This window comes from Hordeum vulgare, chromosome 3H (genome assembly GCF_904849725.1).
Source record: "Hordeum vulgare subsp. vulgare chromosome 3H, MorexV3_pseudomolecules_assembly, whole genome shotgun sequence".
NCBI classification, from domain to species: domain Eukaryota; kingdom Viridiplantae; phylum Streptophyta; class Magnoliopsida; order Poales; family Poaceae; genus Hordeum; species Hordeum vulgare.
This window is the reverse complement of record NC_058520.1, coordinates 8822551-8846379: the sequence shown is the minus strand read 5'-3', so window position 1 is coordinate 8846379 and position 23829 is coordinate 8822551. Positions and strand designations below refer to the sequence as shown.

Sequence of the window (23829 nt, the reverse complement as noted above, 5' to 3'; positions counted from 1 at the left end):
CCTTAGATTGGACATGGGCTGGGCTGTTTTTATTTAGAATGTCCTAGTGAGCCACCTCTTTTGAGTAAAAGAGAAAAATAGGAGAAGAAGAAGAAGGTGGTGAGATGCGCGTGTTGCCGGCCCTAGCCACGTTTAAATAGTGGGCAGGATGACAAGCAAAGCGGCGAGGTGTTTAACATCGGCCAGCAAACGGACGAACGGATGGTGTCGCATGCGGACGTCAGAGTAGATTCCTCGGCAACCGTGCATGTTTAATGGAGGCAAACGGATGAGTGTCCTTTAAAGGCGTAGAGTAGGGGCATGAACAGGGACACGACGTGGGTGGCATTCTTGACCAGCACGCCGCTTAAAGAGGTCACGTATGCTATGGTACGACATGAGTGCGACGCTAACCGCTTCGGGCGGGAAAGGGGTGATCTGGGGAAATGATTTTGGGTGGGTTTGGGTTGTCCGACGCATGCATGGCAGCAGGATTGAAGGGCGCTCGCAAAGCACCCCCCCCCCCCCAACCCCTTGGGTTTGCTTCCTGTTTACTGGAGAACTGGGACCGAACCGGCGCAAGGACGAATGCAAAGCCATGTTGGATGTCAAAACGCGTCCGGATAGCATGGTCCGGAGGATGCATGGGGGGTTTAGATTCATCGTTGAAGATGACCTTATGCCCCAAAAGAGATGGCACCATACTTCTTGTGTTGGCTAAGAGAAATATATAAGATATCTAATGCAAGAGCTCATGATAGCACCCCTTGCAAACACGTCCACCTCGAGACACATTTGGTAGTTCATTATATCCTGGATCAAAAATTTGGATGTGCAGCTTAATCCCTTCTCTCAAAATAACATATCTTGGATGGCCTTCTTACTGGGCACTTGCTCGACATCTCCCGTCAGGACATTTGATGTAATTTGCGGGAGTCACATACCACATCACACATATGATAAGCAATTTAAACTATTCATAAAAGAAGTTTGTGGGTGCCACATCTCCCTTCCAAATGCAAATAATTGGGAGGCAAAAGTTGAGCCAAGATGTAAGGCTTCACTTGGTTCTCATCCTCTCGGAAAGCACTCGCCGTTTGCAGGCTATGTCTGATTCAGTGGCGGCACCAGGGGTCTTCTCTGGAGACTCTCATGCAATACGAAAAAATTATTGATCCATTGGTATATTACTAGTATAAATACCCGTGCGTTGCACCGGATAAAAAAAAAAACACAACATGCTTCATGTGTCATTATACATTATTTTTTATGTCCTCGCGTTCACTCTGCGGAGCCTTCAATTCAGCTCTAACTTGAAGTTCAGTTCCAAGTTCACTCTGGAGAGCGTCCATTTCACCTCTAACTTCAAGCTCAGTTTCAGGTTGACTTTGCGGAGCCTCCTTTTCACCTCTAACTTCAGAACAATCACTGTTTTCAGCCACTGGTTCAATCAGGCATGCATCCACACGCACAACGCCCGCCTCCGTGTCCTCCTCCACGTCGCTGAGCTAGGACTGCGTGTGCGCCGGTTCCTCAGCAGGCTCTGATGGATGAACATCCACCATGGGCAGTTGGTGGCTGGCATTTATTTCAACAGCATCTGCATCATTCAGGCCAGCAACAGCAGCAGCTTCATCGTCCTGACCATTGTCCTCTGTTTCCATCTCTTCATATTCATAGGTGACACCATCATCATCTTCACCATGTTCATCTGATTTCACCACCTCTTCATATTCATACTCTGCATCTTCATCTTCAGGCCTTGCACCATCGTGCTCTGGTTCCACCGCATCTTCGTCTTCATGGCTGGCGCCGTCCTCCACCATTACCACCTCGGAGTGAAAAATCTTCGAATCCCTCGGCAATTTATCGACATCATCGCGGTTCACTTCACCGTCACGGCCGGCAGCAGTTCTAGACTCTGCTGGCACCTTGCTCTGATCTAGATCGCCACTGCGTGGCTGATCGAAATCACCACCCCGTGGTCGCCAGTCTGAATCCCTCCGGCTGCCACTGTAAGAGTTCCTCGGCCTTGTTCTGCTCCGGCTCCTGCTCCTGCTCCGACTCCGGCTCCTCCGCCTCCGGTCCAGTCTGCGGTCAACAGAGGGCCAGCGGTCATCGCTGGGAATTCTTGAAATGCACGAACATTATTTGAATTATGATGAAAATGGCAAAGTATGTTTTGTTAATTAATGATAGCATATGCATAAGAACATTATTTTTATCTTGCTGATATATGTGTTTGTATTTGTAATCTAAGTGAAGTCTTAATTTGGTTGCAAACATATTAGACAGCTCCATCGAAAACAATCAATTTGTAAGTACATGCATACCAAATGTTCTAGGTTGCATATCAATATCGATATTCTTAAAAAAATAATTAGCAAAACAGTTTATATATATGAAAAATTAAAGCTCAGCCATTTGTTTACGTAAAGCTTGTATAAACAACATTGTATATTTTTTATACATTAGAAACTTTTTTTTGCGTGTGACATCACAAACATTATTGAGTTTTGATGTCTAATTTCTTTAATACGCATTTTACATATTTTGTATGCATCATGAATATTTTTTATATACATGTTTTACATTATTTAAGTACACGATTCACATTTTTGAAAAGTTCTATTTTTATGTCTACTTTGTTCCATACACATTATATATTTTTGTATATGTTTTCTGATACACCGGAAACATTTTCCTACGAACATTTAAAGTTTTTTAAATACAAGATCAATATTTGTCAAAATAAAAGAAAAAAATATTATTTATTGTCCATATGGACTGTATATTTTTTTGTATATATGGGAACTTATTTGTCTACAAATTTAACATTTATTTAATCCATGATTAACATGTGTGTAAAGTTTGTCGAAATAAAGGCAAAAGAGAAAAAAAGTAGAAAAAGAAGAACAAAAATGGTTGTAGTCCACAATGAGGATCGAAGCTGGGTCTCCTGGGTGGGAGGAGGTGCACCCAACCGGTTGGGGTAGCATGTTCTTGTGATAAAATACGGAACCACAGCCTTTAGAATCGGAAGGGAAGAGCCGAATCGAAGTGCAAAAAACGAATCGTTTTTGTCACTTACGGGTGGCATTGGTGCGTAATTTTGATGAACTTTAGGAGCAAATTTAATGACGTACCACAGAAGCAATAGGTGTTTTATTAGTAGGTAAAGATTGCTGGTTTGTTGTAGATTTGTTGTCATATTGCAATTGTGTTGCACAAATGAATGAGGTCCAGGCGAAGACTGTGACAGGCCGACTCCTGGGCCGGACTGGTGGGCCAGGTTCGGTCCAACCTTATCCCCTGCAATTTCCCCGCCCTCCCCTCACTCGCTGCGGCAAAACAATGGCGCTCCATCTCGCGCGGCCGTTGTTCCTCCCCGCCGGCCGCCCGCCGCCGCCGCGCCGTCGCGCACGGGCGCATGCCCTCTCCCCCACCGCCGACGCGCGGTACCCGTGCTTCAGGAGGCCCTACACGTCCGTCCTGGTGGTGCCCACGGGGGTCGGCGCCGCGGTCGGGGGCTTCGCCGGCGACGCCCTCCCCGTGGCGCGCGCCCTCGCCGCCGTCTCCGACTGCGTCATCTCCCACCCCAATGTAAGCCCAGCCACTTCGCACCCTCCGCCATTGCTTGGAGCTCGACTGCTCAATCAAAGCCTGACGCGCCGGCATTCGCTCCCACTCCCGACATCTCCCTAGGTGCTCAACGCCGCCATGCTCTACTGGCCGATGCCCAACATGCTTTACGTCGAGGGATACGCCCTCGACAGGTTCGCCGAGGGCGCCTGGGCTCTCCAGCCGGTCCACCAGAACAGGGTCAGTCAGTGGCACCGAACCACTGAATACTGATAGATATGAATTTCAGGATTTCTTTTCTTCACATGTTGATGGGTTGTGAATGGTTTAACCTAGGTAGGTAGGCTTGGTGCTGGACTCCGGGATCGAGGAAGAGCTCCGGCTCCGCCACTTGCAGGTCGCGGATGCCGCGAGGGCCTCGCTCGGCCTCCCCGTTGTGGAGTACGCCGTCACGGATGCTCCTTTGGAGGTGCGTGCTCTGTTCAAGAAGTTGTGGCTGAAAAGATAGCTGAATTCCTTGGTAATGTACTGATCTTGAATGTCACCTTATGATCTGCTTATGTATGGTGTAGATCAAGACGTGGTTCGATCCGGAGTGTGGGAAGTCAACCGGCAGTGTCGGGAACCCCGATTCTCTGTTAAGAGCTGTCGACGCACTAGTGAACCAGGCAGGCGTTAATGCGGTGGCAGTTGTTGCGCGGTTTCCCGATGACGATCCTGAAGATTCGGATTGTTACCGGGAAGGAAAGGTAATTCTTATCTGCTCAAGTAGTCGTTTCTCTTACATTTTTGTACGATGGTTTCTGCGGTTTCTGTATGTTATATTTGCAAGCAGCATTCTGGTACACGCTTGTTATTCCCTTACAGTTTGCATCATATAAATATCTCTTGCAAGTTGCAATAACATGCATTCTTCGGAGCCCACGTATAGTCAGGGATATATGTTAGCACCTCTCTTCTCCATAAATGTGAAAGTTCTTGCCCTTTATTTCATCTGGTATCCTAGCAATAACTTTAGTGTGCCTCTCAGCTTGTATGGTCTTGATATGGTAATCAATGCAGGGTGTTGATCTGTTAGCGGGGGTTGAAGCGATCATCAGTCACCTAATTGTGAAAGAATTCAAAATCCCTGCTGCTCACGCTCCTGCGGTGTTACCCCCACCACTCAGCCCATTAGTGTCCCCAAGATCTGCTGCTGAAGAGGTATTTATGCCCTTGTGATGTTCTGTTTCTGCACAATTGAGTTAATTAATTATAAATGATATGTTTAGTGATGACACAAAAATGGTAGAACCCAATCACTGTACATGCCCTGTTTTCGATGTCAAACTAACGAGTTAGTAATGCTTAGTAATTTCATCTCCTGTGTTCGTTCACTATTTTGGAACAGATTGGTTATACCTTTCTACCATGTGTGCTCGCTGGTTTAAGTACCGCTCCTCAGTATGTGACGAGGAGGCAGGGAACCTTTGACGGTGGGTGCATAGTGTCTAGTGATGTTGATAGTGTGATTCTTCCAAGAGACGCCTGTGGAGGTGATGGTGCTCTTGCCTTTTCTCGAACTGCAAGAAAGAACAAGGTAAATTTCTCCTGTGCAAACTATGATGACGTATCTGGCCACTTCAATTGCATATTGCAGTGGTGTTTGGATTAGTTCATCATTATATGCCAACATGATGAGTGAAGCTAATCATAGAATCCAAAGTGCAACCCTTTGTATTTATCAGGTCAGCTAACTTAGATCATTCTTCTTGTAATTCTGCAGCCGTTAATCATTACTGTTCAGGAAAATGAGACGGTGCTCGATGACACCCCTGATAAATTCAGTATTGAAGCGGTATGTAAGCTATCTTAATAATTATCCTTCAAGTTTCCCTCTGGTACACCACATGATCTTGTATTACTGAGATCCTTAGACACCAGTGTTTTCTCCCCAGCTGAATGTCCAGAACTACTGGGAAGCTATTGGAGTTATTGCTGCTCACAAGGCAGGCGTCAATCCAAATGCTCTTAGAAAACAAGGAATTGATCATCTTAAGAGCCACCGGCAATTGTACTCTTCCCGATCTTCTGGTCCTAGGTCATATGCCCCTTATGCAACGCAGGATAAAATGAATGTACATCAGTTAGTTTGACAATTTAGTACAGGAGAAATCAGCTTTGACAAATAGGGGGCTGCAAATTTTGAAGTCCCAGGTACATATCCCACAACAGTAGGAGCATACATATGGAACTTCATTTCGTTGTCACCCCATGAGGAATGACGTTGATATGCATACACGCGTGCAGTGTCATTGTGTTCATGGATGTTGTACTCGGCGCCGTTCTTCTGATCAATTAATTGCTTCAGTTTCTGAGACGAGCAGTGCTATGCTCCCCTTCCACCATACAAGTGTTGCGCTGATAGCTGAGAGCATTTATGTCTTGATGTGTCATTGTGCGCTCTCAAATCGTTGACTCTCTGATGTTGTCTGCATCTAGTCAGAACACGCTTGTTTGTCAAAGCGGGTAGTTGCTGCTTTTGCTTGCTTGTGCCAACTACCAATCAAACTGGACCTTCAACCTTTGATGAGGTGCAGCTTATGACTTGCTGTTTGTGTGTGTTGGTGACTTGGTGTGCTAGATGCTGTTTGTTTATGCTAGCTTGTTGTTGAAGTACATATTTACCTGATTTGCACTTCGTTTGCAGATTTTGTGGCCTTAAATAGTAGTGAGATCTTTTTGCAGCAATAGTTTATTTTTGTCACTGCCATAGTTTATGCTTTTCAGTGGTTATATATATATGAAGTTCCAAGTTAGATGATAGGTTCTAGAAGTTCCAAGTTAGATGATAGGTTGGTGGCAGTCCTTCCTGAAGTTCCTTCAACCTTTGTTAGAACAGCTGGTATCTGGATCAACAACCTGATTATTGGGAAAAAAAGTCACGAGTACAGTTGCAGCTATTTGTAGTATAATTAATTTACTCCTGGTTCGATTTACTGCAGGGTAATTAATTTGTCACTATCAAAAAGGTAACAGGATGAACAACCTCCCATGTGAGCACTACTTCTTTGGTATATATGTCAGGATTTATACTATAGGGCGTATTGTTTTGCGAATGATTTACAGGTTGATACCTGAATTGGCTGCACCAATCTCCAGGAAGGCGCGAACGGTGGATCCTTACGCGGTCCATATATCCTTGCTTTAGACTTATTTGCTTTTCCCTGGTACAACAAGTACAACAATACCTGAACTGAGTCGTCTAAAGATTAGTAGGCTGTTCTATGGGCATGGTGGAGGATCATTTCAGCTCCTCTCTGAATTTTCTTTCGGCGGGCGTACATGTTTGGCTCAATGGCTTTAAAAATGTAATGATTGTGAGTTTTTCAAATTGCCCGAGACACCTGAATGTTCAACTCTATGAAGAACAGAACCTGAAGATGTAGTTTAAGTTGGTGAATCGAATCATGAACATGTGCTCATCCCTGACAGAGGTCATTCTAGCATGCTATACCGAAAGGAAATCGAAAAAAAAACATGGTCGCTTGTTTCAAGTTCCTGTTGGGCACAAGTTTCGATTCACCAACTTTGATGCCTTGACCTCCTAATATGCAAAACCAAACACTTTTGTTCCCCTTTAACCTTGAAAGTGGTTCCATTGTTTTTTTTTTTTTGCCCTGAATTCACACATAGTCGTCCGATGTGAGCATCTCCATAGCAACAGCCCTTCTTGATGACACTGGCATACTATAGGCAAAAAAGAAAGATGGAGAACGTATGTGGTGCACCCAGCCTTGTGGTGCTACTGGTGCGCCAGAAGGTCAAATTTCACACTAGAAGCTTTAGGAAAATCTCAAAATAATTTAGTATGTACACATACAATAATCCTACACCTACGTAAGGTTCTACGTAAACTTACTTACCCTTCCCTAAATACTCTTCTTCTCCCTGATTTCAACCTGGGTGGGCCCCAACCATTAATCATAATCCAATTAACTACCTCTAAACCAGCCTTTACGTAGAAACCTCACGTAACATTACGTGGGTGTAGCATTTCCCGTACACATAACATGTATTAATAACGTCGTGGTTTGAGAAACAAAAATAAAATAATACAACATTGATTGTCTTAATGGGCCAAATTCATGACCAAATCTGAAATGAATACTATTCATAAAAAAAATATGTCTTTTTGTTCTGATATTTTTAGTTCTAATTTGAATCTGAAATTAATTTTACATAGTAGATATACATTTTTTGTATGTGCAAAGTTAGTTTTATATTTTTTTTTGAAACACATATAGTGTATTTTGGATGACTGGTGCACCAGTAACACCACAAGGGTGTCGCGCAAGGGGGGTGTATCCACTGCACCTACACTTGTTGCGCTACCGGTGCACCAGATGCCGTAAAACATTTTCTAAATATCTAAAAAATTTAAACATATTGATACAACATCAATATATGTTTTCACAAAATTTCGTATCAAAATTTGAAACATGTCTAGAGATATAAAAATGACATGTCTAGGCCAAATTTAAAGCCCAACTTATATTATGTTCAGTTGGGTGTTGAATTTGTCATATTTTTCTGAGCTATGTTTCCAATTTTGACTTTAAGTTTTATGAGAACCAACATTGATATTGTGTGATTGTGCTGATTTTTGTCAGAAAGTTCGGTTCAGATATTCTCTCAGTGCACAGGCAGACTGAGATGTGCCCCCAATAAAAGATACTGAGTTTTTTTAGGCAGGTAATTTCATATATCATGGGTGCATATAGCTGGTCTACTACAGTATTTATTTTACCAGAAGCAAAGTAATAATTTGCCATGTTGTGAAACTCAAAGCTTATTTTATGCACAAACCTTTTGACTCCTGACCGCGCTCAAGGAGCATGCACTACATTTTTCATAAGAATATTAATCAAATGATCCATATAGAACCTCATATGCAATTGACTCAAGTTCGTTTCCATTCATATTCCTTGAAAATCACTGTTCATTTGCTCGCTGTAGAAAAATAACAAACCAAATACTTCTCAAAACCTGGAAAACGCTATATTTGTTTTCTTTATCTAGACAACATATTAATGTTTTTTCATCACAAAAACTTCACGATACATGACTCACTCTAATCTACACACCAGTTTTTGTTGTTGTTGTTTAGAAGCTTTCATTTATTTTTCCTGAAATAAATGGAGCATGTGAGAGCACAAAATCCACACTCGAGCTCAAATGCACCATCATGAACAGTAAAATAAAAAAGGACAACAATTCAAAACATTCAGATTTTTTGGCTACTAATATTGATGAATATTCTACATACATACAAATAGTCATGAATAAAAAACATTCCTAATGCCATAGGTGAATAAATAAATTAGATTCTCCAAAAAGATTGTTGTTGAAAGCATTTTGGTCTGTTGTTTCTTTATTTTTGCCTAGACCTCCATGAATGTAATTTCATCACAAAATTTTTCACGCAGGTAGAAAACTAAACAAGTTTTTTGTGTGTGAAAAGTATCTAGACATATTAGCAAAGTTCATCAGAAGTACAAAGCACCTCAAACATAATATAGAATAGGATTCCCTCTGTCCCAAAATTTTGCCTTAGATTTTTCTAGATATAAATGTATCTAGTCACCTTTTAGTATTTAGATACATCTATTTTAGACAAATCTAAGACAAGAATTTTGGGACGGAGCGAGTACAACAAGATTTGAAAATCAGCAAACATTTTATTACCTTTCAGTTATTTCAGGATTTCCGGCGATAAGCTTTCAGTTATTTGAAAATCCGATTGAAGATCCGTTTTCACCATTAAATCCATCGCGGCGAGATCTTCGAAACTAGATGTCATATCAATATGTTCCGACAATATGTTTCGACGACATTTTTTTGGGTTAAAAGTTGCCATGTCTATTGCACATGAATTGCCATGGTGTATACACTGAAGTTGCCGTGATATGTTTCAGCTATTTTTTTCTACCTTTAAAAGTAAATTTTGACATATTATAAAACGGGGAATTAAGAAACTAGACTTTCCATAAACCATAATCTTAAATTGCCAAGGTGAATTACCATGGTGAAATTTTTTCCATGGTCAATTAATAAAAATTGCCGTAAAAAGTAGTTAAAAATATAACGGTAGATTTAAATATAGAAGAAAAAATAGATAGAACATGTCATGGCAACTTTAGTGTAAACACTATGGCAACTACTAAGTAAACATCATGGCAACTTTTGGACAATTTTGTTTTTCATCGAAACATATCAAAATGAGATCTAGTTTTGAAGATCTCGTCGAGATAGATTTAATGGTAAAAAAGGATTTTTAATTAGGAGATAAAACATTTGTAAGCCGAAAACCAAAAAAAAATCCGTTGATGTCATCTGATTTGACGTGGCAAAATGGATGGTAATGAAGGCGTTTGGACCGTTGCTTCGTGTCACACGGGCGTTATCATTTTTCAAGACTTTTGGCATTGCACGTAACTTTATTTAAATTTTTTAAAAAGGTACATTATAGGAAGTAATTCTTATATATTCAGTTGAAAAAGAATCGAATATAAATTGAGAGACAAGGACGACATATAGTTAAATCGATCTCCTAGTTGCACCTGTCCCGGATATTTGCTGGGTAGCTACCGACCGTAAGGCGGCATGCATGCTACAGTAGGCAGCAGCACACGACGCCGCAAGCCACAACTAACAAATGAGGCACCGCGCGCACGCGCGTGGTCGTCGTCTTCCGGTACACTAGCTGCAGCGAACCAACCGGCCGGTCTTGCATGCTGGTAGTACTTCCAGTCAACCGGCGAGAAAGAAAAGTTCGCCTGAGAGTAAAAATGGAGCTCTCATGCATGCGCGCTTTATATATACGCCTACATTGCCACACAGACCTCATCTTCTCCACCGTACCTTCGACCCCTATCTAACCCTAGCTAGCTCTATCGATCTAAGTCTGACCTAACCATCGCAAGCAAGCACGCACGTACCTAACCATGAGGGAGCCACGGGCGCCACGACGGAGTCCATGCAAGCAGCCGATGACGGCGGAGAAACACGGCCGGCGATGGCCCCGCCGGACGAACAGGAGCAGTCGAGACGCCGAGCTTCTCTCTAGCAGCAGCAGCAGCAGCAGCGGTGCGCCGTCGCTGCAGCCGACTAAGGCTACGGGGGGGCTACTTGCTGGGACGACGACGACGACGGGCTTCTCCGACGACGAGGAGGACCTCCTCATCAGGCTGCACGCTTTGCTCGGAAACCGGTACCTACCTACCTAACGTGCCGGCGATGCACATATATATATCGATCCTATCTACTAGCTAGCTCCTGGTTATGTTCTGCTGATGACGAATCATGAATCTATCTATCCAGCTGGTCGATCATCGCCGGGAGGCTTCCTGGGAGGACGGGCGAGGAGGTCGAGGCACACTGGGGTTCGCCGGCGATGAGGAGGCGCACGGGCGGCGCCGATCCCGACAACCATCGCGTGCTACTGCAGGCTTTCCTAGCCTCGTCGCTACATGATCAGCACGGCGAGCATACGCGAAGGACGACAGTGCCGAACCAAGAACGCGACGAGCTCCCCGGCCGTCCTTACGACGACGGTGCAGTGTCGGACGCCGGAAGCAGCAAAGCGTGTGCATTATATATCGGACGCTGACAGCAGGTTCCTTGGTAAACTGAACCTGGAGCTCGTCCTCTCTACGCCGTGCAGTACGTCCACTTAATTTGGGTTGGAGAATTGGAGGGTGTGTCATATCACCTGGTATTTATATACTTCTGTCGATGCTTTCTGTACCGTACGAAAAAGACAAATCATTCTACTCTGCACATGCTGACTACTTACAATTCCTAAATATAAGTCTTTTTAGAGTTTGCACTAGAAACTACATACGGACGTATATAGACATACTTTAGAGTGTAGATTCACTCATTTTACTTCGTATGTAGTCCACTAGTGAAAACTCTAAAAAGACTTATATTTAAGAACGGAGGGAGTATGTATGACGCACAAATTAATCCTCACAAGTTTGAATTGAACCCATATCCTCCCGTTCATTACCCAGTACGTATATTAATCAGCTATTGTGCCTAGAAGAGCCGTGGACTCATCATTTAATGCTCAAGTCCCTTCAAACGTTCAGATATGCCCTACGTACGTGGCAAAAACTAAATTTGACTCCCACCCAAATTTATACCATGTACTCCGTCCGTCTCAAAATAACTGTCTCAAGTTTAGTATAATTTTATATTAGAGCTAGTACAAAGTTGAGACACTTATTTTGAGACAGAGGGAGTATTAGAGAAGTAGAGGATGGTGATCTTAACATGCTTGACTTTGTGAACCACACATCTAGTTTCAAAGTGTTGTGTTCTTGAAGAAAAAAGTTTGAAAGTGTTTATAAATACAATAGTCATTCATCACATGAAATACTAAGAACTTTACATGATTTGTCTAACAGTGTGGTAGCTATAGCCTTCTCTTAGGTAAGCAATGAAATGAAAAGATTACAAGGTCAATACGGCGAGATGTAGGGGGTGGAGCACCCAAGAGCTCCATTGGATTTTCCGTCAATAGACACCTAAAAGCATCTCTAGCAAACCCCGTATAGTGTCCCGACCCATAAAATAACCGTTAAAATATGGGTCGGGGCAGAAAAAGTTGTTCCACCAGACCCCGTAAACATGTCGGACCCGTAAAATGTTTTGTGGGGCGCGGCAAAATGCCCACCCCAACCTGCGAAAACGCAGGTTCTCTTCCCCCCCCCCCCGCCCCGTCGGCGCCTTATATATATCAAGAGCGGTTGGTGGGTGGGACATTTCAGCCCACACTCCCCCACCCACCACCGCCGAGCGCCGCCTTTGATTCCGGCCAGACCAGCAGCCAGGATCACGCCGGCCGGCCGCCACACGCCCTAGATTGACCTCCAGCGCTCCCTCGTACCTCGGCTGGCCGGAAAGCTGCAGATCGACGGTTGTTTTGTCCCGGCCACCGGAATTGGCTTTTCCAGCCACCGACGGCTTCGCCAAAGCCATGGATTGGTTGGGGAGCACCCCGCATAGCCCCGACAAAGCGTCAGCGTCGCATGCAGGTACTGGTTCATCCTTTAGTCGTCGTCGTTGGTTTGCCGGCAAGGACTCTTTCGATCGTCGCCCGGACTCGGTGGTCGCGCAACGGCTCGCCGGCTTGCCCAAATCGCTGAAAGAGCCCAGGTTCAGACATAAAGAAAATATATATAATGTAAGTGCATATATTACCCTTCAAATCAAAAGGTGGATCTGTTCAAATACTATAGGACTACAATACAATGGCAACCTTAAAATACTAGGAGAATTGAGTATTATAGTCTCCTTCCTAGTAATTTGCTCCAAGGCCTTCATTTCTTGAGATATCCAAGGCCTCCTCCTTGTCCACATGCATGATGCCTTACTCTTGACTCTTTGTGGAGTGGGAAACGGTTCCCAGATGAATAACCCACTTTGTGGAGTGGGAAACGGTTCCCAGTTGAGTCTCGTTGAGCGAACTGAACATAGCTTAATTGCTTAGGTTACATCTGGTGGAGTCTGTCCACGATGGTTGTCCATACTCCGCGGTTAGCTGTACTAATCAAGGTCAATAAAAAACTAAGTGATAGCTACCCATCATGTAGGAACAATGAAACAAATTATTCATAAATTAGCACATCCATGGCAAGCAGGCAGTAGTTTATACAGGGAATATTGGACAAATTAATGAATATGTACGCAAACATTTATATCGATCTATACAAATAATATATATAGTGCTCGTGGGTTCATCAAATTCTAGTACTACTGTCTAAACCCTAAACCCTAAACCCTAATTAAGAATAGTCTCATTTCTCTAGAATTCAACATCGCCTCCTTCCGAAGCCTGGCTTTGCGCTCCTCTGACAACATGCGTGCGAAATTGACAAGCTCCTCCTCGTTGGTGCTCCTGTTTTGGTCAGGCTCGTTCTTCCCAGTCTCGGCGTTCACCTTGCACACCCGACTCTTGAGCAGCGCCTTGCCACGCCTTGCCAACGTCGACGAGCCGGTGGAGGTTCTCCGGCGTTGACACGTCAACGGCGTTGAAATTCTTTTATGGACCTAAGGCCCACTACTAATTTCAACAAAGAATGCCACCAGCAGTATTAATAGCAGGTAAGGTATGCCAGCAGAAATCACCACCACAAGCAATGGATTTCAGAATATGGCTATCAATGGTCTGTCTTTTAGTCTCAAAGAAACCAACAAAATCAACTCTATGATACACTAATAATTTATATATATATAGTGCTGGTCGGTTCATCAAATTCCAGTAGTAAGAAATGTCCCATTTCTCTAGAATTCAACATCGCCCTCCTTCCGAAGCCTGGCTTTGCGCTCCTCTGACAACATGCGTGCGAAATTGACCAACTCCTCCTCGTTGGTGCTCCTGTTTTGGTCGGGCTCGTTCTTGCCCGTCTCGACATTCACCTTGCACACCTGCCTCTTGAGCAACGCCTTGCCAACGTCGACGAGCCGATGGAGGTTCTCCGGCGTTGACACGTCAACGGATGCCGTCTCTCCGTTGAGCTCGTCGTCCTGGATCCGGAGGTATCGCTTCTCGCAGTGAAGCGCCTGAAAGAGCACAGAAGCGTGGATGTCGACAAGGTCGGCGCTGGCCTGGCTGAAGCTGTCGATGATGGGTGTGGCGCCCCTGTTGTAGAGCCACCCAAGGAGGCCCCACTTGCTGCACTCGGCAGCGTCGAACTTCTCTTCGATCTTGGCAGTACCAGTGCCTAGCGAGAGGATCATGAACTTGCCGTAGTCCGCTGGCTTGATGGGGAAGAAGTCCGGGTTTCCCATCAGGATCTGCTTGCTTACGTCCGTCATCGCCAGCAGGGTCTGTAATGTATCCATGTCAGTTGTCAGGCAGAGAATTTTCGATACATACATCAACATCGCAACCGGATGATAGTCAACTGTTTCCATACATCAACATCATAACCGGATCACACTTAACTGTTATACTATTAGGTAGGTGATAAGCTAATTAATTTAGGTTTGCAGGTCGATCACTAATTGAGTTGGCGTGTCGTGTTAGCACGACGGACTCACCGGATTGTTTGCGGCGACGCCACCGTCGATGAGGTTGAAGTCCCGGAGCTTGCCATCCTTGCCCTCCGTTTGGAAGTGATGGCCGGGGAGGTATGTCGGTGCGGCGGATGTGCTGATGCAGACGTCCGATAGAAGAGCGTTCTTGGATTTATCCTTCATGGCCTACATACATATATATAAATCAGCAGGCGTGGTGCAACCGTGCAAGCGACATGCATGCTGCTTATTAATCTGTTGTCCACACATAACACATCACATACGTTGTACGTCGAGAAGATTGTGGGCTGCAGGAGTTTGATGTCGAATGTTGGGATGACGATGTTATTGAGCGTGTTACCAACGCGTGTGTCGCCGAGGAGCTTCTTGACGATGGTGTGGAGGTACTCGCCGTTGTACTTGGGTCCCATCATGCTCCTCATCAACCCAAAAGGACCTTTGCTGCACATCAGACCACACAACATACACACATATACATACGTCAAGATGGTCGACCATGCATGCAGACGCAGGAGATTGTTTTAGGTAGATTTGTATACGTGCATGCGATCTCTGTACCTGGCTTGAGGGAAGATACTCGGGCAGTGGTCGAGGTAGAACTGGTTGATGTCCTTGGCGGCGAAGAGCGGGCGGCCCGCATCGTCGGGCGCGCTGAGCATGGCGGTCACCAGCCCGCCGGTGCTCGTCCCGGCGATCACGTCGAAGTAGTCCGAGATCCTCGCCTCCGGTCCGTCAAGCTCCTACACATATATATTCATGGCAACTCATTAGAACTGGTACTGTGCATTAGATCACACAAAGCCAAACGTGCGTGCATGTAAGAGGATTTAACTAGGGGTACGTACCTGGAGCTTCTCCTCGAGGAAGGCGAGGATGGTGCCGGGGATGATCCCGCGGACGCCGCCGCCGTCGATGCTCAGCACGGTGACGATGCTCCCGTAGGAGGGCGGCGGCGACCTGGGGCTCCCCAGCGACGACGATGCGCCGCGGCTGAGGACACGCTGCACCGCGTTCATCAGAATCCGGGGCCCGTTGCTCCTCTTCCCGGCCCCTTCAGCTACTTGCATGGCCGGCGGCATGGTTGGTTCGATCAGCTGGCTGGTTCGATTGTCTTTGGCACTTTTTGTGACGACGGCGTTGTTGTTGATGGTGGTTGAGGTGCACGCCTGTATACCATATTTATATGACCGGTCACTAGGAAAAGTCGTGCTCCCCGCCGGAGCGCCGGAAGCATCGTGCATATGCCGGTGGTCATGGCCGCACCGTGCGACGAGTCAACAAGTTGAATTGAAGGAGCCAAAGACGCGGGGGCTGGCGGGCTCCGTGGACCGTTAGGACGCACGCGATGACACTGGAGAAAAATGAATCTAAATTGTTTCCAGTTTCCATGGACCATGGCTGGCACGAGCTATTCGTCCACTATATTTCGTGTGGCAGGCTCTGCGTGTGGTGTGAGTGGTGCTCCGTTCAAGCTAGGGACACGTACGTACCGACAAGGTACTCATTCTTTGTTGTTTACCTGGTCCGTTTACTCTTTTGGAATGTTGGATGGGTATAAACGTTTCTACGCTGAGAAGTTTCTCCTGCACGAAAGATGTACGGAAGGCTCGTGCAGCTAGCCGTACGTGCTTCCTCCTAGAGACGCCGTTCCGTGGGTTTCTTTGGAGGTGAAACTAGTACTCCCTTCGTTCAGAAATATTTATCATAATAATATATATATCTAGATGTTCTTTATTTTTAAATGCATTTATCTTTATTTATTTATACGACAAATAATTTCGACACAGGGAGTACAAGCTACTGGCCGTAGAAAACTACTAGTGCCGCCGCGCCATAAGGATTGATAAGCTATGCAATTTTCTTATAATATATGGTAAGTGATCGACGGCAGATTACTTTTTTACTTATGAATCATGCCCAATTTATTTCGTAGATCATGACAAATTTTCGTAATTCATCATGGAAGTTTAGTTTCTTAACTCCCTTTTTCATACCAACATGTCAAAATGTACTTGAACGTAGAGGAAAAAGTAGTTGAAATATAAAATATATCATTGGCAATTTTAGTGTAATCACGATGACAATTTATGTGCAATAGACATGGCAACTTTTCAACAAAAAAGCCATAGAAATATATCAATATGAGATCTAGTTTTGCAGATCTCGCCGCGATGGATTTTATGATGAAAATGATCTGTCAGTCGAATTTCTATGTAAGAGATTTAACATTTTAAAAACTAAAAAGATGAAAGATTCCTGCTGACATTATTAGTTTCGTCATTTAGGCATGCATGGGTGACATGACCCACTCTTTGATCATGGGGCATGCGGGTGTTACATCCATTACACGTGTGGTGGTTATCGACATCCTAGTCTTTCTCATACGAATGGCTACAGTCTTACGTTGAGAATGAAGCCTGCAGACTCCACTTCTCGAGATGGTAGATGGAATATAGAGCTCCCTCCTTGTGACAAAATTCCCTCCCTCCGGCAAATGTTTTGCATCTGGGGAATTTCAGGATGTATGACCTACCTTTCCAGCCCACACGGCACCTCTTACTCATGTAGTGGGCCATTTGCAAATATTCGTAGTTGTGGACGGGCACCATGGTGCCCGTTACAAAAGTGTTTTCTTACTGCATAAAAAAATTCAAAACTTTTTACAAACACACACACGCACACGCATACATACTACATATGTGCAAAAATTCATTTCATTTTACATCCATACGTGGCGTACAAAAAAAAAACAAATATGTATTTCCAAATGGGCCAGAATGTTTTGTTTTTGGGCCGGAAATTTTTTTATTTATTGTACAGCTTACAAATTACATTTTTTTTTCAAAGCAAAATTTTATGGATCAGTAGTGAATACATACAAGTTTACACGGAATTATTTTCAGTATGTTTTGAAAATTTAATTACGGTTATTTATTTTTTTAGAAAAAAAGGGCATCATGATGCCCGAGCACACAAACTTCGCTCTCTGCCATTCGGGCCTACTTGCCGCTGGTAACCCAGTGGCCACATGTCATGAAGGATGCCGGCGTGAGGGGCGTCGTTAAGATCTGAAGGAAAGGGATCAGATTGTACTGTATAAATGACATCAGACTTTTACCCTACGATACGATCCCGATCGAACGCATCGCAATTACTCGCTGCAGCATGGCGATCTGTTTTTGAATGGCAAATCTGAACGTTCGCTGGCAAATGATAAAAACCTGACGTCAGACAGCGAGGAACAAGATGTTGATAGCGAAAATTAAGGATGGTTTCGTATATAGGTTGTTCTGTAGTGTCAAATCGTTCTCTAATGACTTGAGTTTGCAAGCTGCGCTCTATGATTTTCAACGTTGATAATGTTGATAGATACATACTCCAGGTTAATTCCTATTGTAGTATTGTCGTAACTGCGGGTACGTACTTGACTATATATATAAGGTGTGGCTAGGCCTAAGTCGACTGAGATTTAATCAAGTCTCAGTCAAGTGACATAACATGGTACAAAGAAAAAGAAAAACCGATATGAAAATTTTGCACAGATCTCAATGTAAGATCTCATGGATCTAGCATCGACTGAGAATTAACGAAGTCTCAGTCGACTGAGACTTAGCAAGACTGATATATATATATGGTGATACATACTCCAGGTTGGATCGAGCATCTGGAAGGATACATGCTAGCTCCACTTCCGTTAATTACTCGATATATAGATAACTAATAAGCCGATCCATGGATGGATCGATGTCATGTCAAGGAAGGAGGAGGCCCTTGTCCTGGAAGCTCTTGATGCAGTCGTCGAACATCTGCTGGATGGAGAGGAATGGAGGGAACCCCAGCGCCTCCATCTTGCTCGTGTCCATCTTGTGCGCCCTGTCGTCCCCCTTCCCGCTGCTGCACCTGTTCCATTCCATCACCATGCACACGATGCATGCATCCATGAGTTACGAGTACATGCATGACTATGGCCAGCTAGAGCAAGGAACCTACTCTGTGGGGATGGGGTACTGCGGGTACCGCTCCCGGAGCGCCCCGAGCACCTCGGACCAGTGCGCGACGTCGCCGGAGCAGATGAGCCTGCCGGACGCCCTGCCGTCCTCCATGGCCAGGACGTGGGCCAGCACCACGTCGTCCACGTGCACGAACCCGATCGTCGTGTTCGGGTACTTGCCGAGGTCCCCCTTGAGGAGCGCCAGCACCACCAGCGCGGTGCTCGTCGGCGCCGCCCGGCCCAGCACCGGCCCGATCACGAACGACGGGTTCACCACCACCAGGTCCAGCCCGTGCTCCGTCGCCAGCCGCCACGCCTCCTTCTCCGCCACCGTCTTGGCGTACGCGTACCAGAGCCCGTACGTGCGGCAGTAGTCGGCGTCGCTCCAGTGCGACTCGTTCAGCGTCGGCGGGCCGCCGCCGTGGTGGCGGTAGCGCACGCAGGAGCAGGAGGAGGTGAACACCACGCGGCGGGGCGGGACCGCCGCCCGGGCGCAGGAGCGGAGCACGTTGCCCGCGCCCTTCACGATGGGGTCCACCAGCTTCTCCTGCGCGTCCTTGCCGTCCTCGTAGCTCACCACCACCGGCGACGCCGCGTGGAAGACGCCGTCGACGCCGCTCACCGCCGCGTCGAAGGAGCCCTCCACCAGCAGGTCGGCGCGCAGCAGCTGCAGCCGCTCGTCGGCGCCCTCCAGCTCCCACAGGAACCCCACCTTGGCCTCGTCGCTCGGGTCCCGCACCGTGGCGCGCACCGTGTGCCCGGCGGCCAACAGCGCCCGGATCAGGTGCGACGCGATGAACCCCGTCCCGCCGGTCACGCAGTACTCCGGCATCTTGATGTATCGATCGACCTCCGGCTTCGGCTGGTGTTAGAAGGACATGCATGCGATGGGTGCAGATTTATACTGGTGTGTTTTCACCATCGATCGATCGATGAATCTGTGGGAGGCGGGAGAAAGAGAAAGAATGCGATGGGCGGATCAGTTGGCCGGAGCAAGGCAACGCAAATGTGGCGCCATGGAGTTCGGTTTGGATTAGGTTGAACATCAGGCATGCGTGGGCTACTATTCTTCTATACACATGCGTACGTACGTATGCATGGACATGTAGCAATCTGAACATCACGCATTATTAGTTACCAACTTATTGAATTACCTCAACACTAGTCGTACAACGCAAAAGTGGTTTTGGTTACCGAATGGGGGCAATTTCACTGCGGGGGCGGTAAGCGTGGTTACAACGAAATTTTGAATGAAATTTATAAATAAATTTTGAATTCAAATTCAGTCAAAACAGATAAAGATAGCACTTGAATTTATATCTATTATAAAAATAGCTTCTAGCTCAATGGACGTTGTCGTCTTGTACTTATGTATAAGGACGTGGCTAGGCAGCGCATGGGTGCTCGATGGAGCGTTCCGGTGCCCTTCCATGATAGATAAGTGTAGTCTAATCAAACCTCTTTATATGGAGAGAATTCCTTATTTGGCCCTTTCTTAAATTCTTCTTCCCTATTTGGTCCTAAATATTATTTTTTTCCCTATTTGACATCTAAACTTCATTTCCTTCCTAATATGGCCCTGTAGTGCAATCTGAACACTAACGGTGTTAAATGTGGTTGTAAAATGACTCTTTTGCCCTTGATGAATTGTGGGAACAAAAGTTACTCTCTAGTGTGTGTGACATATTTAAGCCAATAAAAACGTACCAGTAGCTCCATAATAACCGTTGAAAGCATCCAAAATGGAGCTACTGGTACGTTTTTATTGGCTTAAATATGTCACACACACTAGAGAGTAACTTTTGTTCCCACAATTCATCAAGGGCAAAAGAGTCATTTTACAACCACATTTAACACCGTTAGTGTTCAGATTGCACTATAGGGCCATATTAGGAAGGAAATGAAGTTTAGATGTCAAATAGGGAAAAAAATAATATTTAGGGCCAAATAGGGAAGAAGAATTTAAGAAAGGGCCAAATAAGGAATTCTCTCCTTTATATGCTAATAGACAAAAACACTTAATCCATGCGCCTTCTCGCGTTTTTCTTCTCTGATTCCCCGGTATAATACAGCATGCATGCATTTATTTGTGTTTTTCAAAAAAATTAAAAGCCACAACTTTTGATTCAAGCATTAGAATTGAGATCCGTTTTCGTAGCTGGGTTTCTTACGATGGGGTCTTTAAAAGTAGATCTCATATGAATTAGTTTGAATTAGTTTTGACAAACTTTTTTCGGGCAACTTCTAGTGATATTGAGACAACTTAGTGCTATAGGAAATTAACCTTTTTTAGCTTAGTTAGACTGCCTATTTGATTGTTTTTTGTAAAAATGAGAAATTTACAAAAAAACATAAGGCGCATTTAGTGTTACGTACAAGTTACTTCACTGCCCTATGTATACTTGCGAATCTTGTCAACATTATCTCAACTTCCCTATTGTTGTTGTTGTGTGTCATTGATATTTAGTTGCAGGCAGTTGATGCTTAATTGTCTACAAATATTGTGAAATTGCCAAACATTGATGTCATGTTGCCTATTAATCATGATCAGTTGACTACAAATACTGTAAAATCGTTCAATTTTAATGCCCAGTTGCCTATTACCGATGATCAATTGCGTACGATTGATTTTCAGTTGCCTACCGTTGATGCTCAGTCCCCAGTTATTCATAAATAGTTTCCATAATTGCACTCGAGTATCAGAAAAAAAAGTTAGCAATTTTAGTGTGTGTTTGCGTAACTCCAGTGTATTCAACAAGCAACTCATGTATATACACGCCATGCAATTTACCTAGCATCAAAGTTGCTTCTGTTTAGCACTAAAGTTGCCTCATCTAGCATCGAAGTTGCTTTCGAAAAAGGATCTTCAAAACATATTCATATGAGATCACGTTTTGACGAGTTCGTCACGAGGAACCCAAGGATGAAAACATATCATAATTCCGACACATGGTTTGATAGTAATAGTTTTTTTTTTAATTTTTTAATACAGGAATTAATGCACATCAAACGCATGAGGAGCCGAGCATGCTCATCCAACGCATAATTTAAACATTTCAGTTTAGAAATAGCAAACGGTATCTGTCATGTGGTTGCTAAAGGGTGAAGTTAGTTAACCTTCTAGTCATGTTAGATAAATTTGAAGGAATTTTTGTTCATAGGCGACCATACTACGCACATTGATAAGAAGTTGCTTTTTTATTATTAAAGTTGTCTCAATATCACCTCAAAGTTGTTCAAAAAATAGTTCGTCGGAACCTATTTATATGGATCTGCTTTTGACATACTCATCGCGACGAACACAATGATAAAAACAGATTTGAAATTTAACGCTTGAGTCAAAAATTACAAATTTAAATTTTTTGAAGCCCTAAATAAATGCATGGCGTGGAATCTGGTTGAGAAATAGCGGTACGGAGAGAATGATTTTTGTCCTGTGGAGCATGCTCGGTGCCGACTAGGTGCCACCTCACTGCTACTAGATCGATCGGATGGCTAGAAGATAGAAATGCAGTTGTTCTTTTAAGTATTTGGGTAGATACAATAAACGATATTGAACCAGCTACCTCTTGAACACAGTAATTGAAGAAGCCTTGTGTGAGATCTTTTCTTTTTGTTTTGAAAAAATACATGTTCAAATATTCTTTTTTTTGTGACACACATCCAAGTTTCATATACAACATCAATAAAAATTCAGCTCCTAACTCAACTTAATTTAATGCGTCTTGCTCCCTGACTCCGCCACCACCTCGTGAGGCAGACTAGATTGCTTTAGCTTTATCTTTGTTGGGGTGTTTTGTGTTGTGTCCTAGCAAGAGTTATTATGGTTTTTGGTCTCACACTTTAGGTGTGTCCTTGTTGTTCTTTTCCGATCCGACTTGTTGTTGTGTTTGGTGGTTGCTTTATAATATAAAACAGGGAACATTCATTTTTCATCAATTCAACTTAATTTATCAGAAGGAAAAAAATAAAAAATAAACATGAATAGTGTCAATGTACTACTCACCCAAAGGTACTACTATTCTCATTCGATTTTGTCTTTTGTAAATCTCTAAATGTACATCGATTTTTAAACTGATTTCTTCAGAGCTGTAGACATAATGCACACGAATGTTGTCAAACAACTGTAGTTTATTTAAATAATTAAATATGATTATTATTTTTGGTGATTGACCTTGCTATCTGATCTAAATGTGAGATCTGAAACAAATCCCCCCACCCCCCGGCCCCACCCCACACGGAAGGTGTAGGCGTGTTAATTGGACTCACTGTATACCCGTTGCCCCTAATCTTATTCCTCACCCTTATCCATACCTGTCAATGATACATATTTTTTTCATATCCGTTACCCGACAGGATAGATGAATATCGTGGATAAAATTATCCATGTTTGCAAAGCATCAATATGAATAAATTGTAGTCATAAACAATAACATATAATTATAGTTTACAAAAAATGATTATAATAATAACATATACTTATAAATAAAATAATATAATCATAAATAACAACACGTAGTCATACATTTTCAGTTCATAAATTCTTGACATAGTGTAGAATGTCGAGATAATTTTAAGTTCGCATAGATTTTATATGGATACATGGATATATGGATATGGGTTATATGATCTCATGTCCGTATCGGCTCTATTCAATGGGTTTCATATTTTTATATTTATATACTATGAGTAAATTTTTATCTCATACCCTTAACCGAATATGATGTTTGTTTGGAGGGTAAATGGATAATGGATATCCATTGTCATCTTTAGATGAACGCAAACATCTGTACTGTGTTCTAAACAAATATGTTGTTACCAGCATGTCAGAACTAACTGTGTTGAAATAATTGCTGCCGTTCCTTACTATCATTGTTCATGCGCCCCACTCTTCTGGCCCCCCTTGTTTTTCCTTTTATTTAGAAATAAGAAAAGTAAAACATGTGAATCCTTTTATAATTACATGATTTTCCCCCACAAAGTTTGACCATTTTCGAAACATTTCCCACCTTTTTCCTAATTTTATTATATATTAATTTATTCTCTTTTTCTTGTCCATTTTCTGTTTTCGTTCTTGTTCCTTTTGTTTTATCGTGTAATATCAAGGTGGGCTACAGTGGTGCTGACATGGCGACGGTTTGTGAATTGTGATCAATGATCACAACATGATACATGTTACAAAACACACG

The 23829-nt window shown here is 43.8% G+C and overlaps 3 protein-coding genes and 1 pseudogene across 7 annotated transcripts; 2 read left to right on the top strand and 2 right to left on the bottom strand.

Annotated features, from left to right (window-relative positions):
• The first annotated feature begins 3321 nt into the window (after positions 1–3321).
• LOC123442458 (uncharacterized lipoprotein syc1174_c-like) lies at positions 3322–6964 on the top strand. 5 transcript variants are annotated; one of them, XR_006630471.1, is made up of 10 exons: positions 3334–3582; positions 3685–3801; positions 3902–4030; positions 4134–4310; positions 4624–4764; positions 4952–5140; positions 5327–5398; positions 5499–5757; positions 6546–6572; positions 6670–6964. XR_006630471.1 is itself a non-coding variant. In XM_045118506.1 (8 exons), exons 1-8 carry the CDS (start codon positions 3334–3336, stop codon positions 5500–5502), a joined length of 1092 nt encoding a protein of 363 aa, XP_044974441.1. In that variant the 5' UTR covers positions 3322–3333; the 3' UTR covers positions 5503–6171. The 5 variants fall into 5 exon arrangements, 2 of the variants coding, with proteins under 2 accessions (XP_044974441.1, XP_044974439.1); XR_006630470.1 differs by having other exon boundaries at positions 6546–6964; XR_006630469.1 differs by lacking the exons at positions 6546–6572; positions 6670–6964 and adding an exon at positions 5851–6171.
• A 3508-nt stretch (positions 6965–10472) lies between these two features.
• On the top strand, positions 10473–11375 carry LOC123442457 (annotated as a pseudogene).
• A 2401-nt stretch (positions 11376–13776) lies between these two features.
• On the bottom strand, positions 13777–15756 carry LOC123442456 (patatin-like protein 2). Its single transcript, XM_045118503.1, has 5 exons — positions 15495–15756; positions 15208–15389; positions 14913–15090; positions 14653–14814; positions 13777–14439 (listed from the first exon to the last, which is right to left on the bottom strand). The coding sequence occupies exons 1-5, from the start codon at positions 15726–15728 to the stop codon at positions 13894–13896; spliced, it is 1302 nt and encodes a 433-aa protein (XP_044974438.1). The 5' UTR covers positions 15729–15756; the 3' UTR covers positions 13777–13893.
• Positions 15757–18401: 2645 nt separating this feature from the next.
• On the bottom strand, positions 18402–19472 carry LOC123442455 (tetraketide alpha-pyrone reductase 2). Its single transcript, XM_045118502.1, has 2 exons — positions 18640–19472; positions 18402–18549 (listed from the first exon to the last, which is right to left on the bottom strand). The coding sequence occupies exons 1-2, from the start codon at positions 19470–19472 to the stop codon at positions 18402–18404; spliced, it is 981 nt and encodes a 326-aa protein (XP_044974437.1).
• Positions 19473–23829: the final 4357 nt, after the last annotated feature.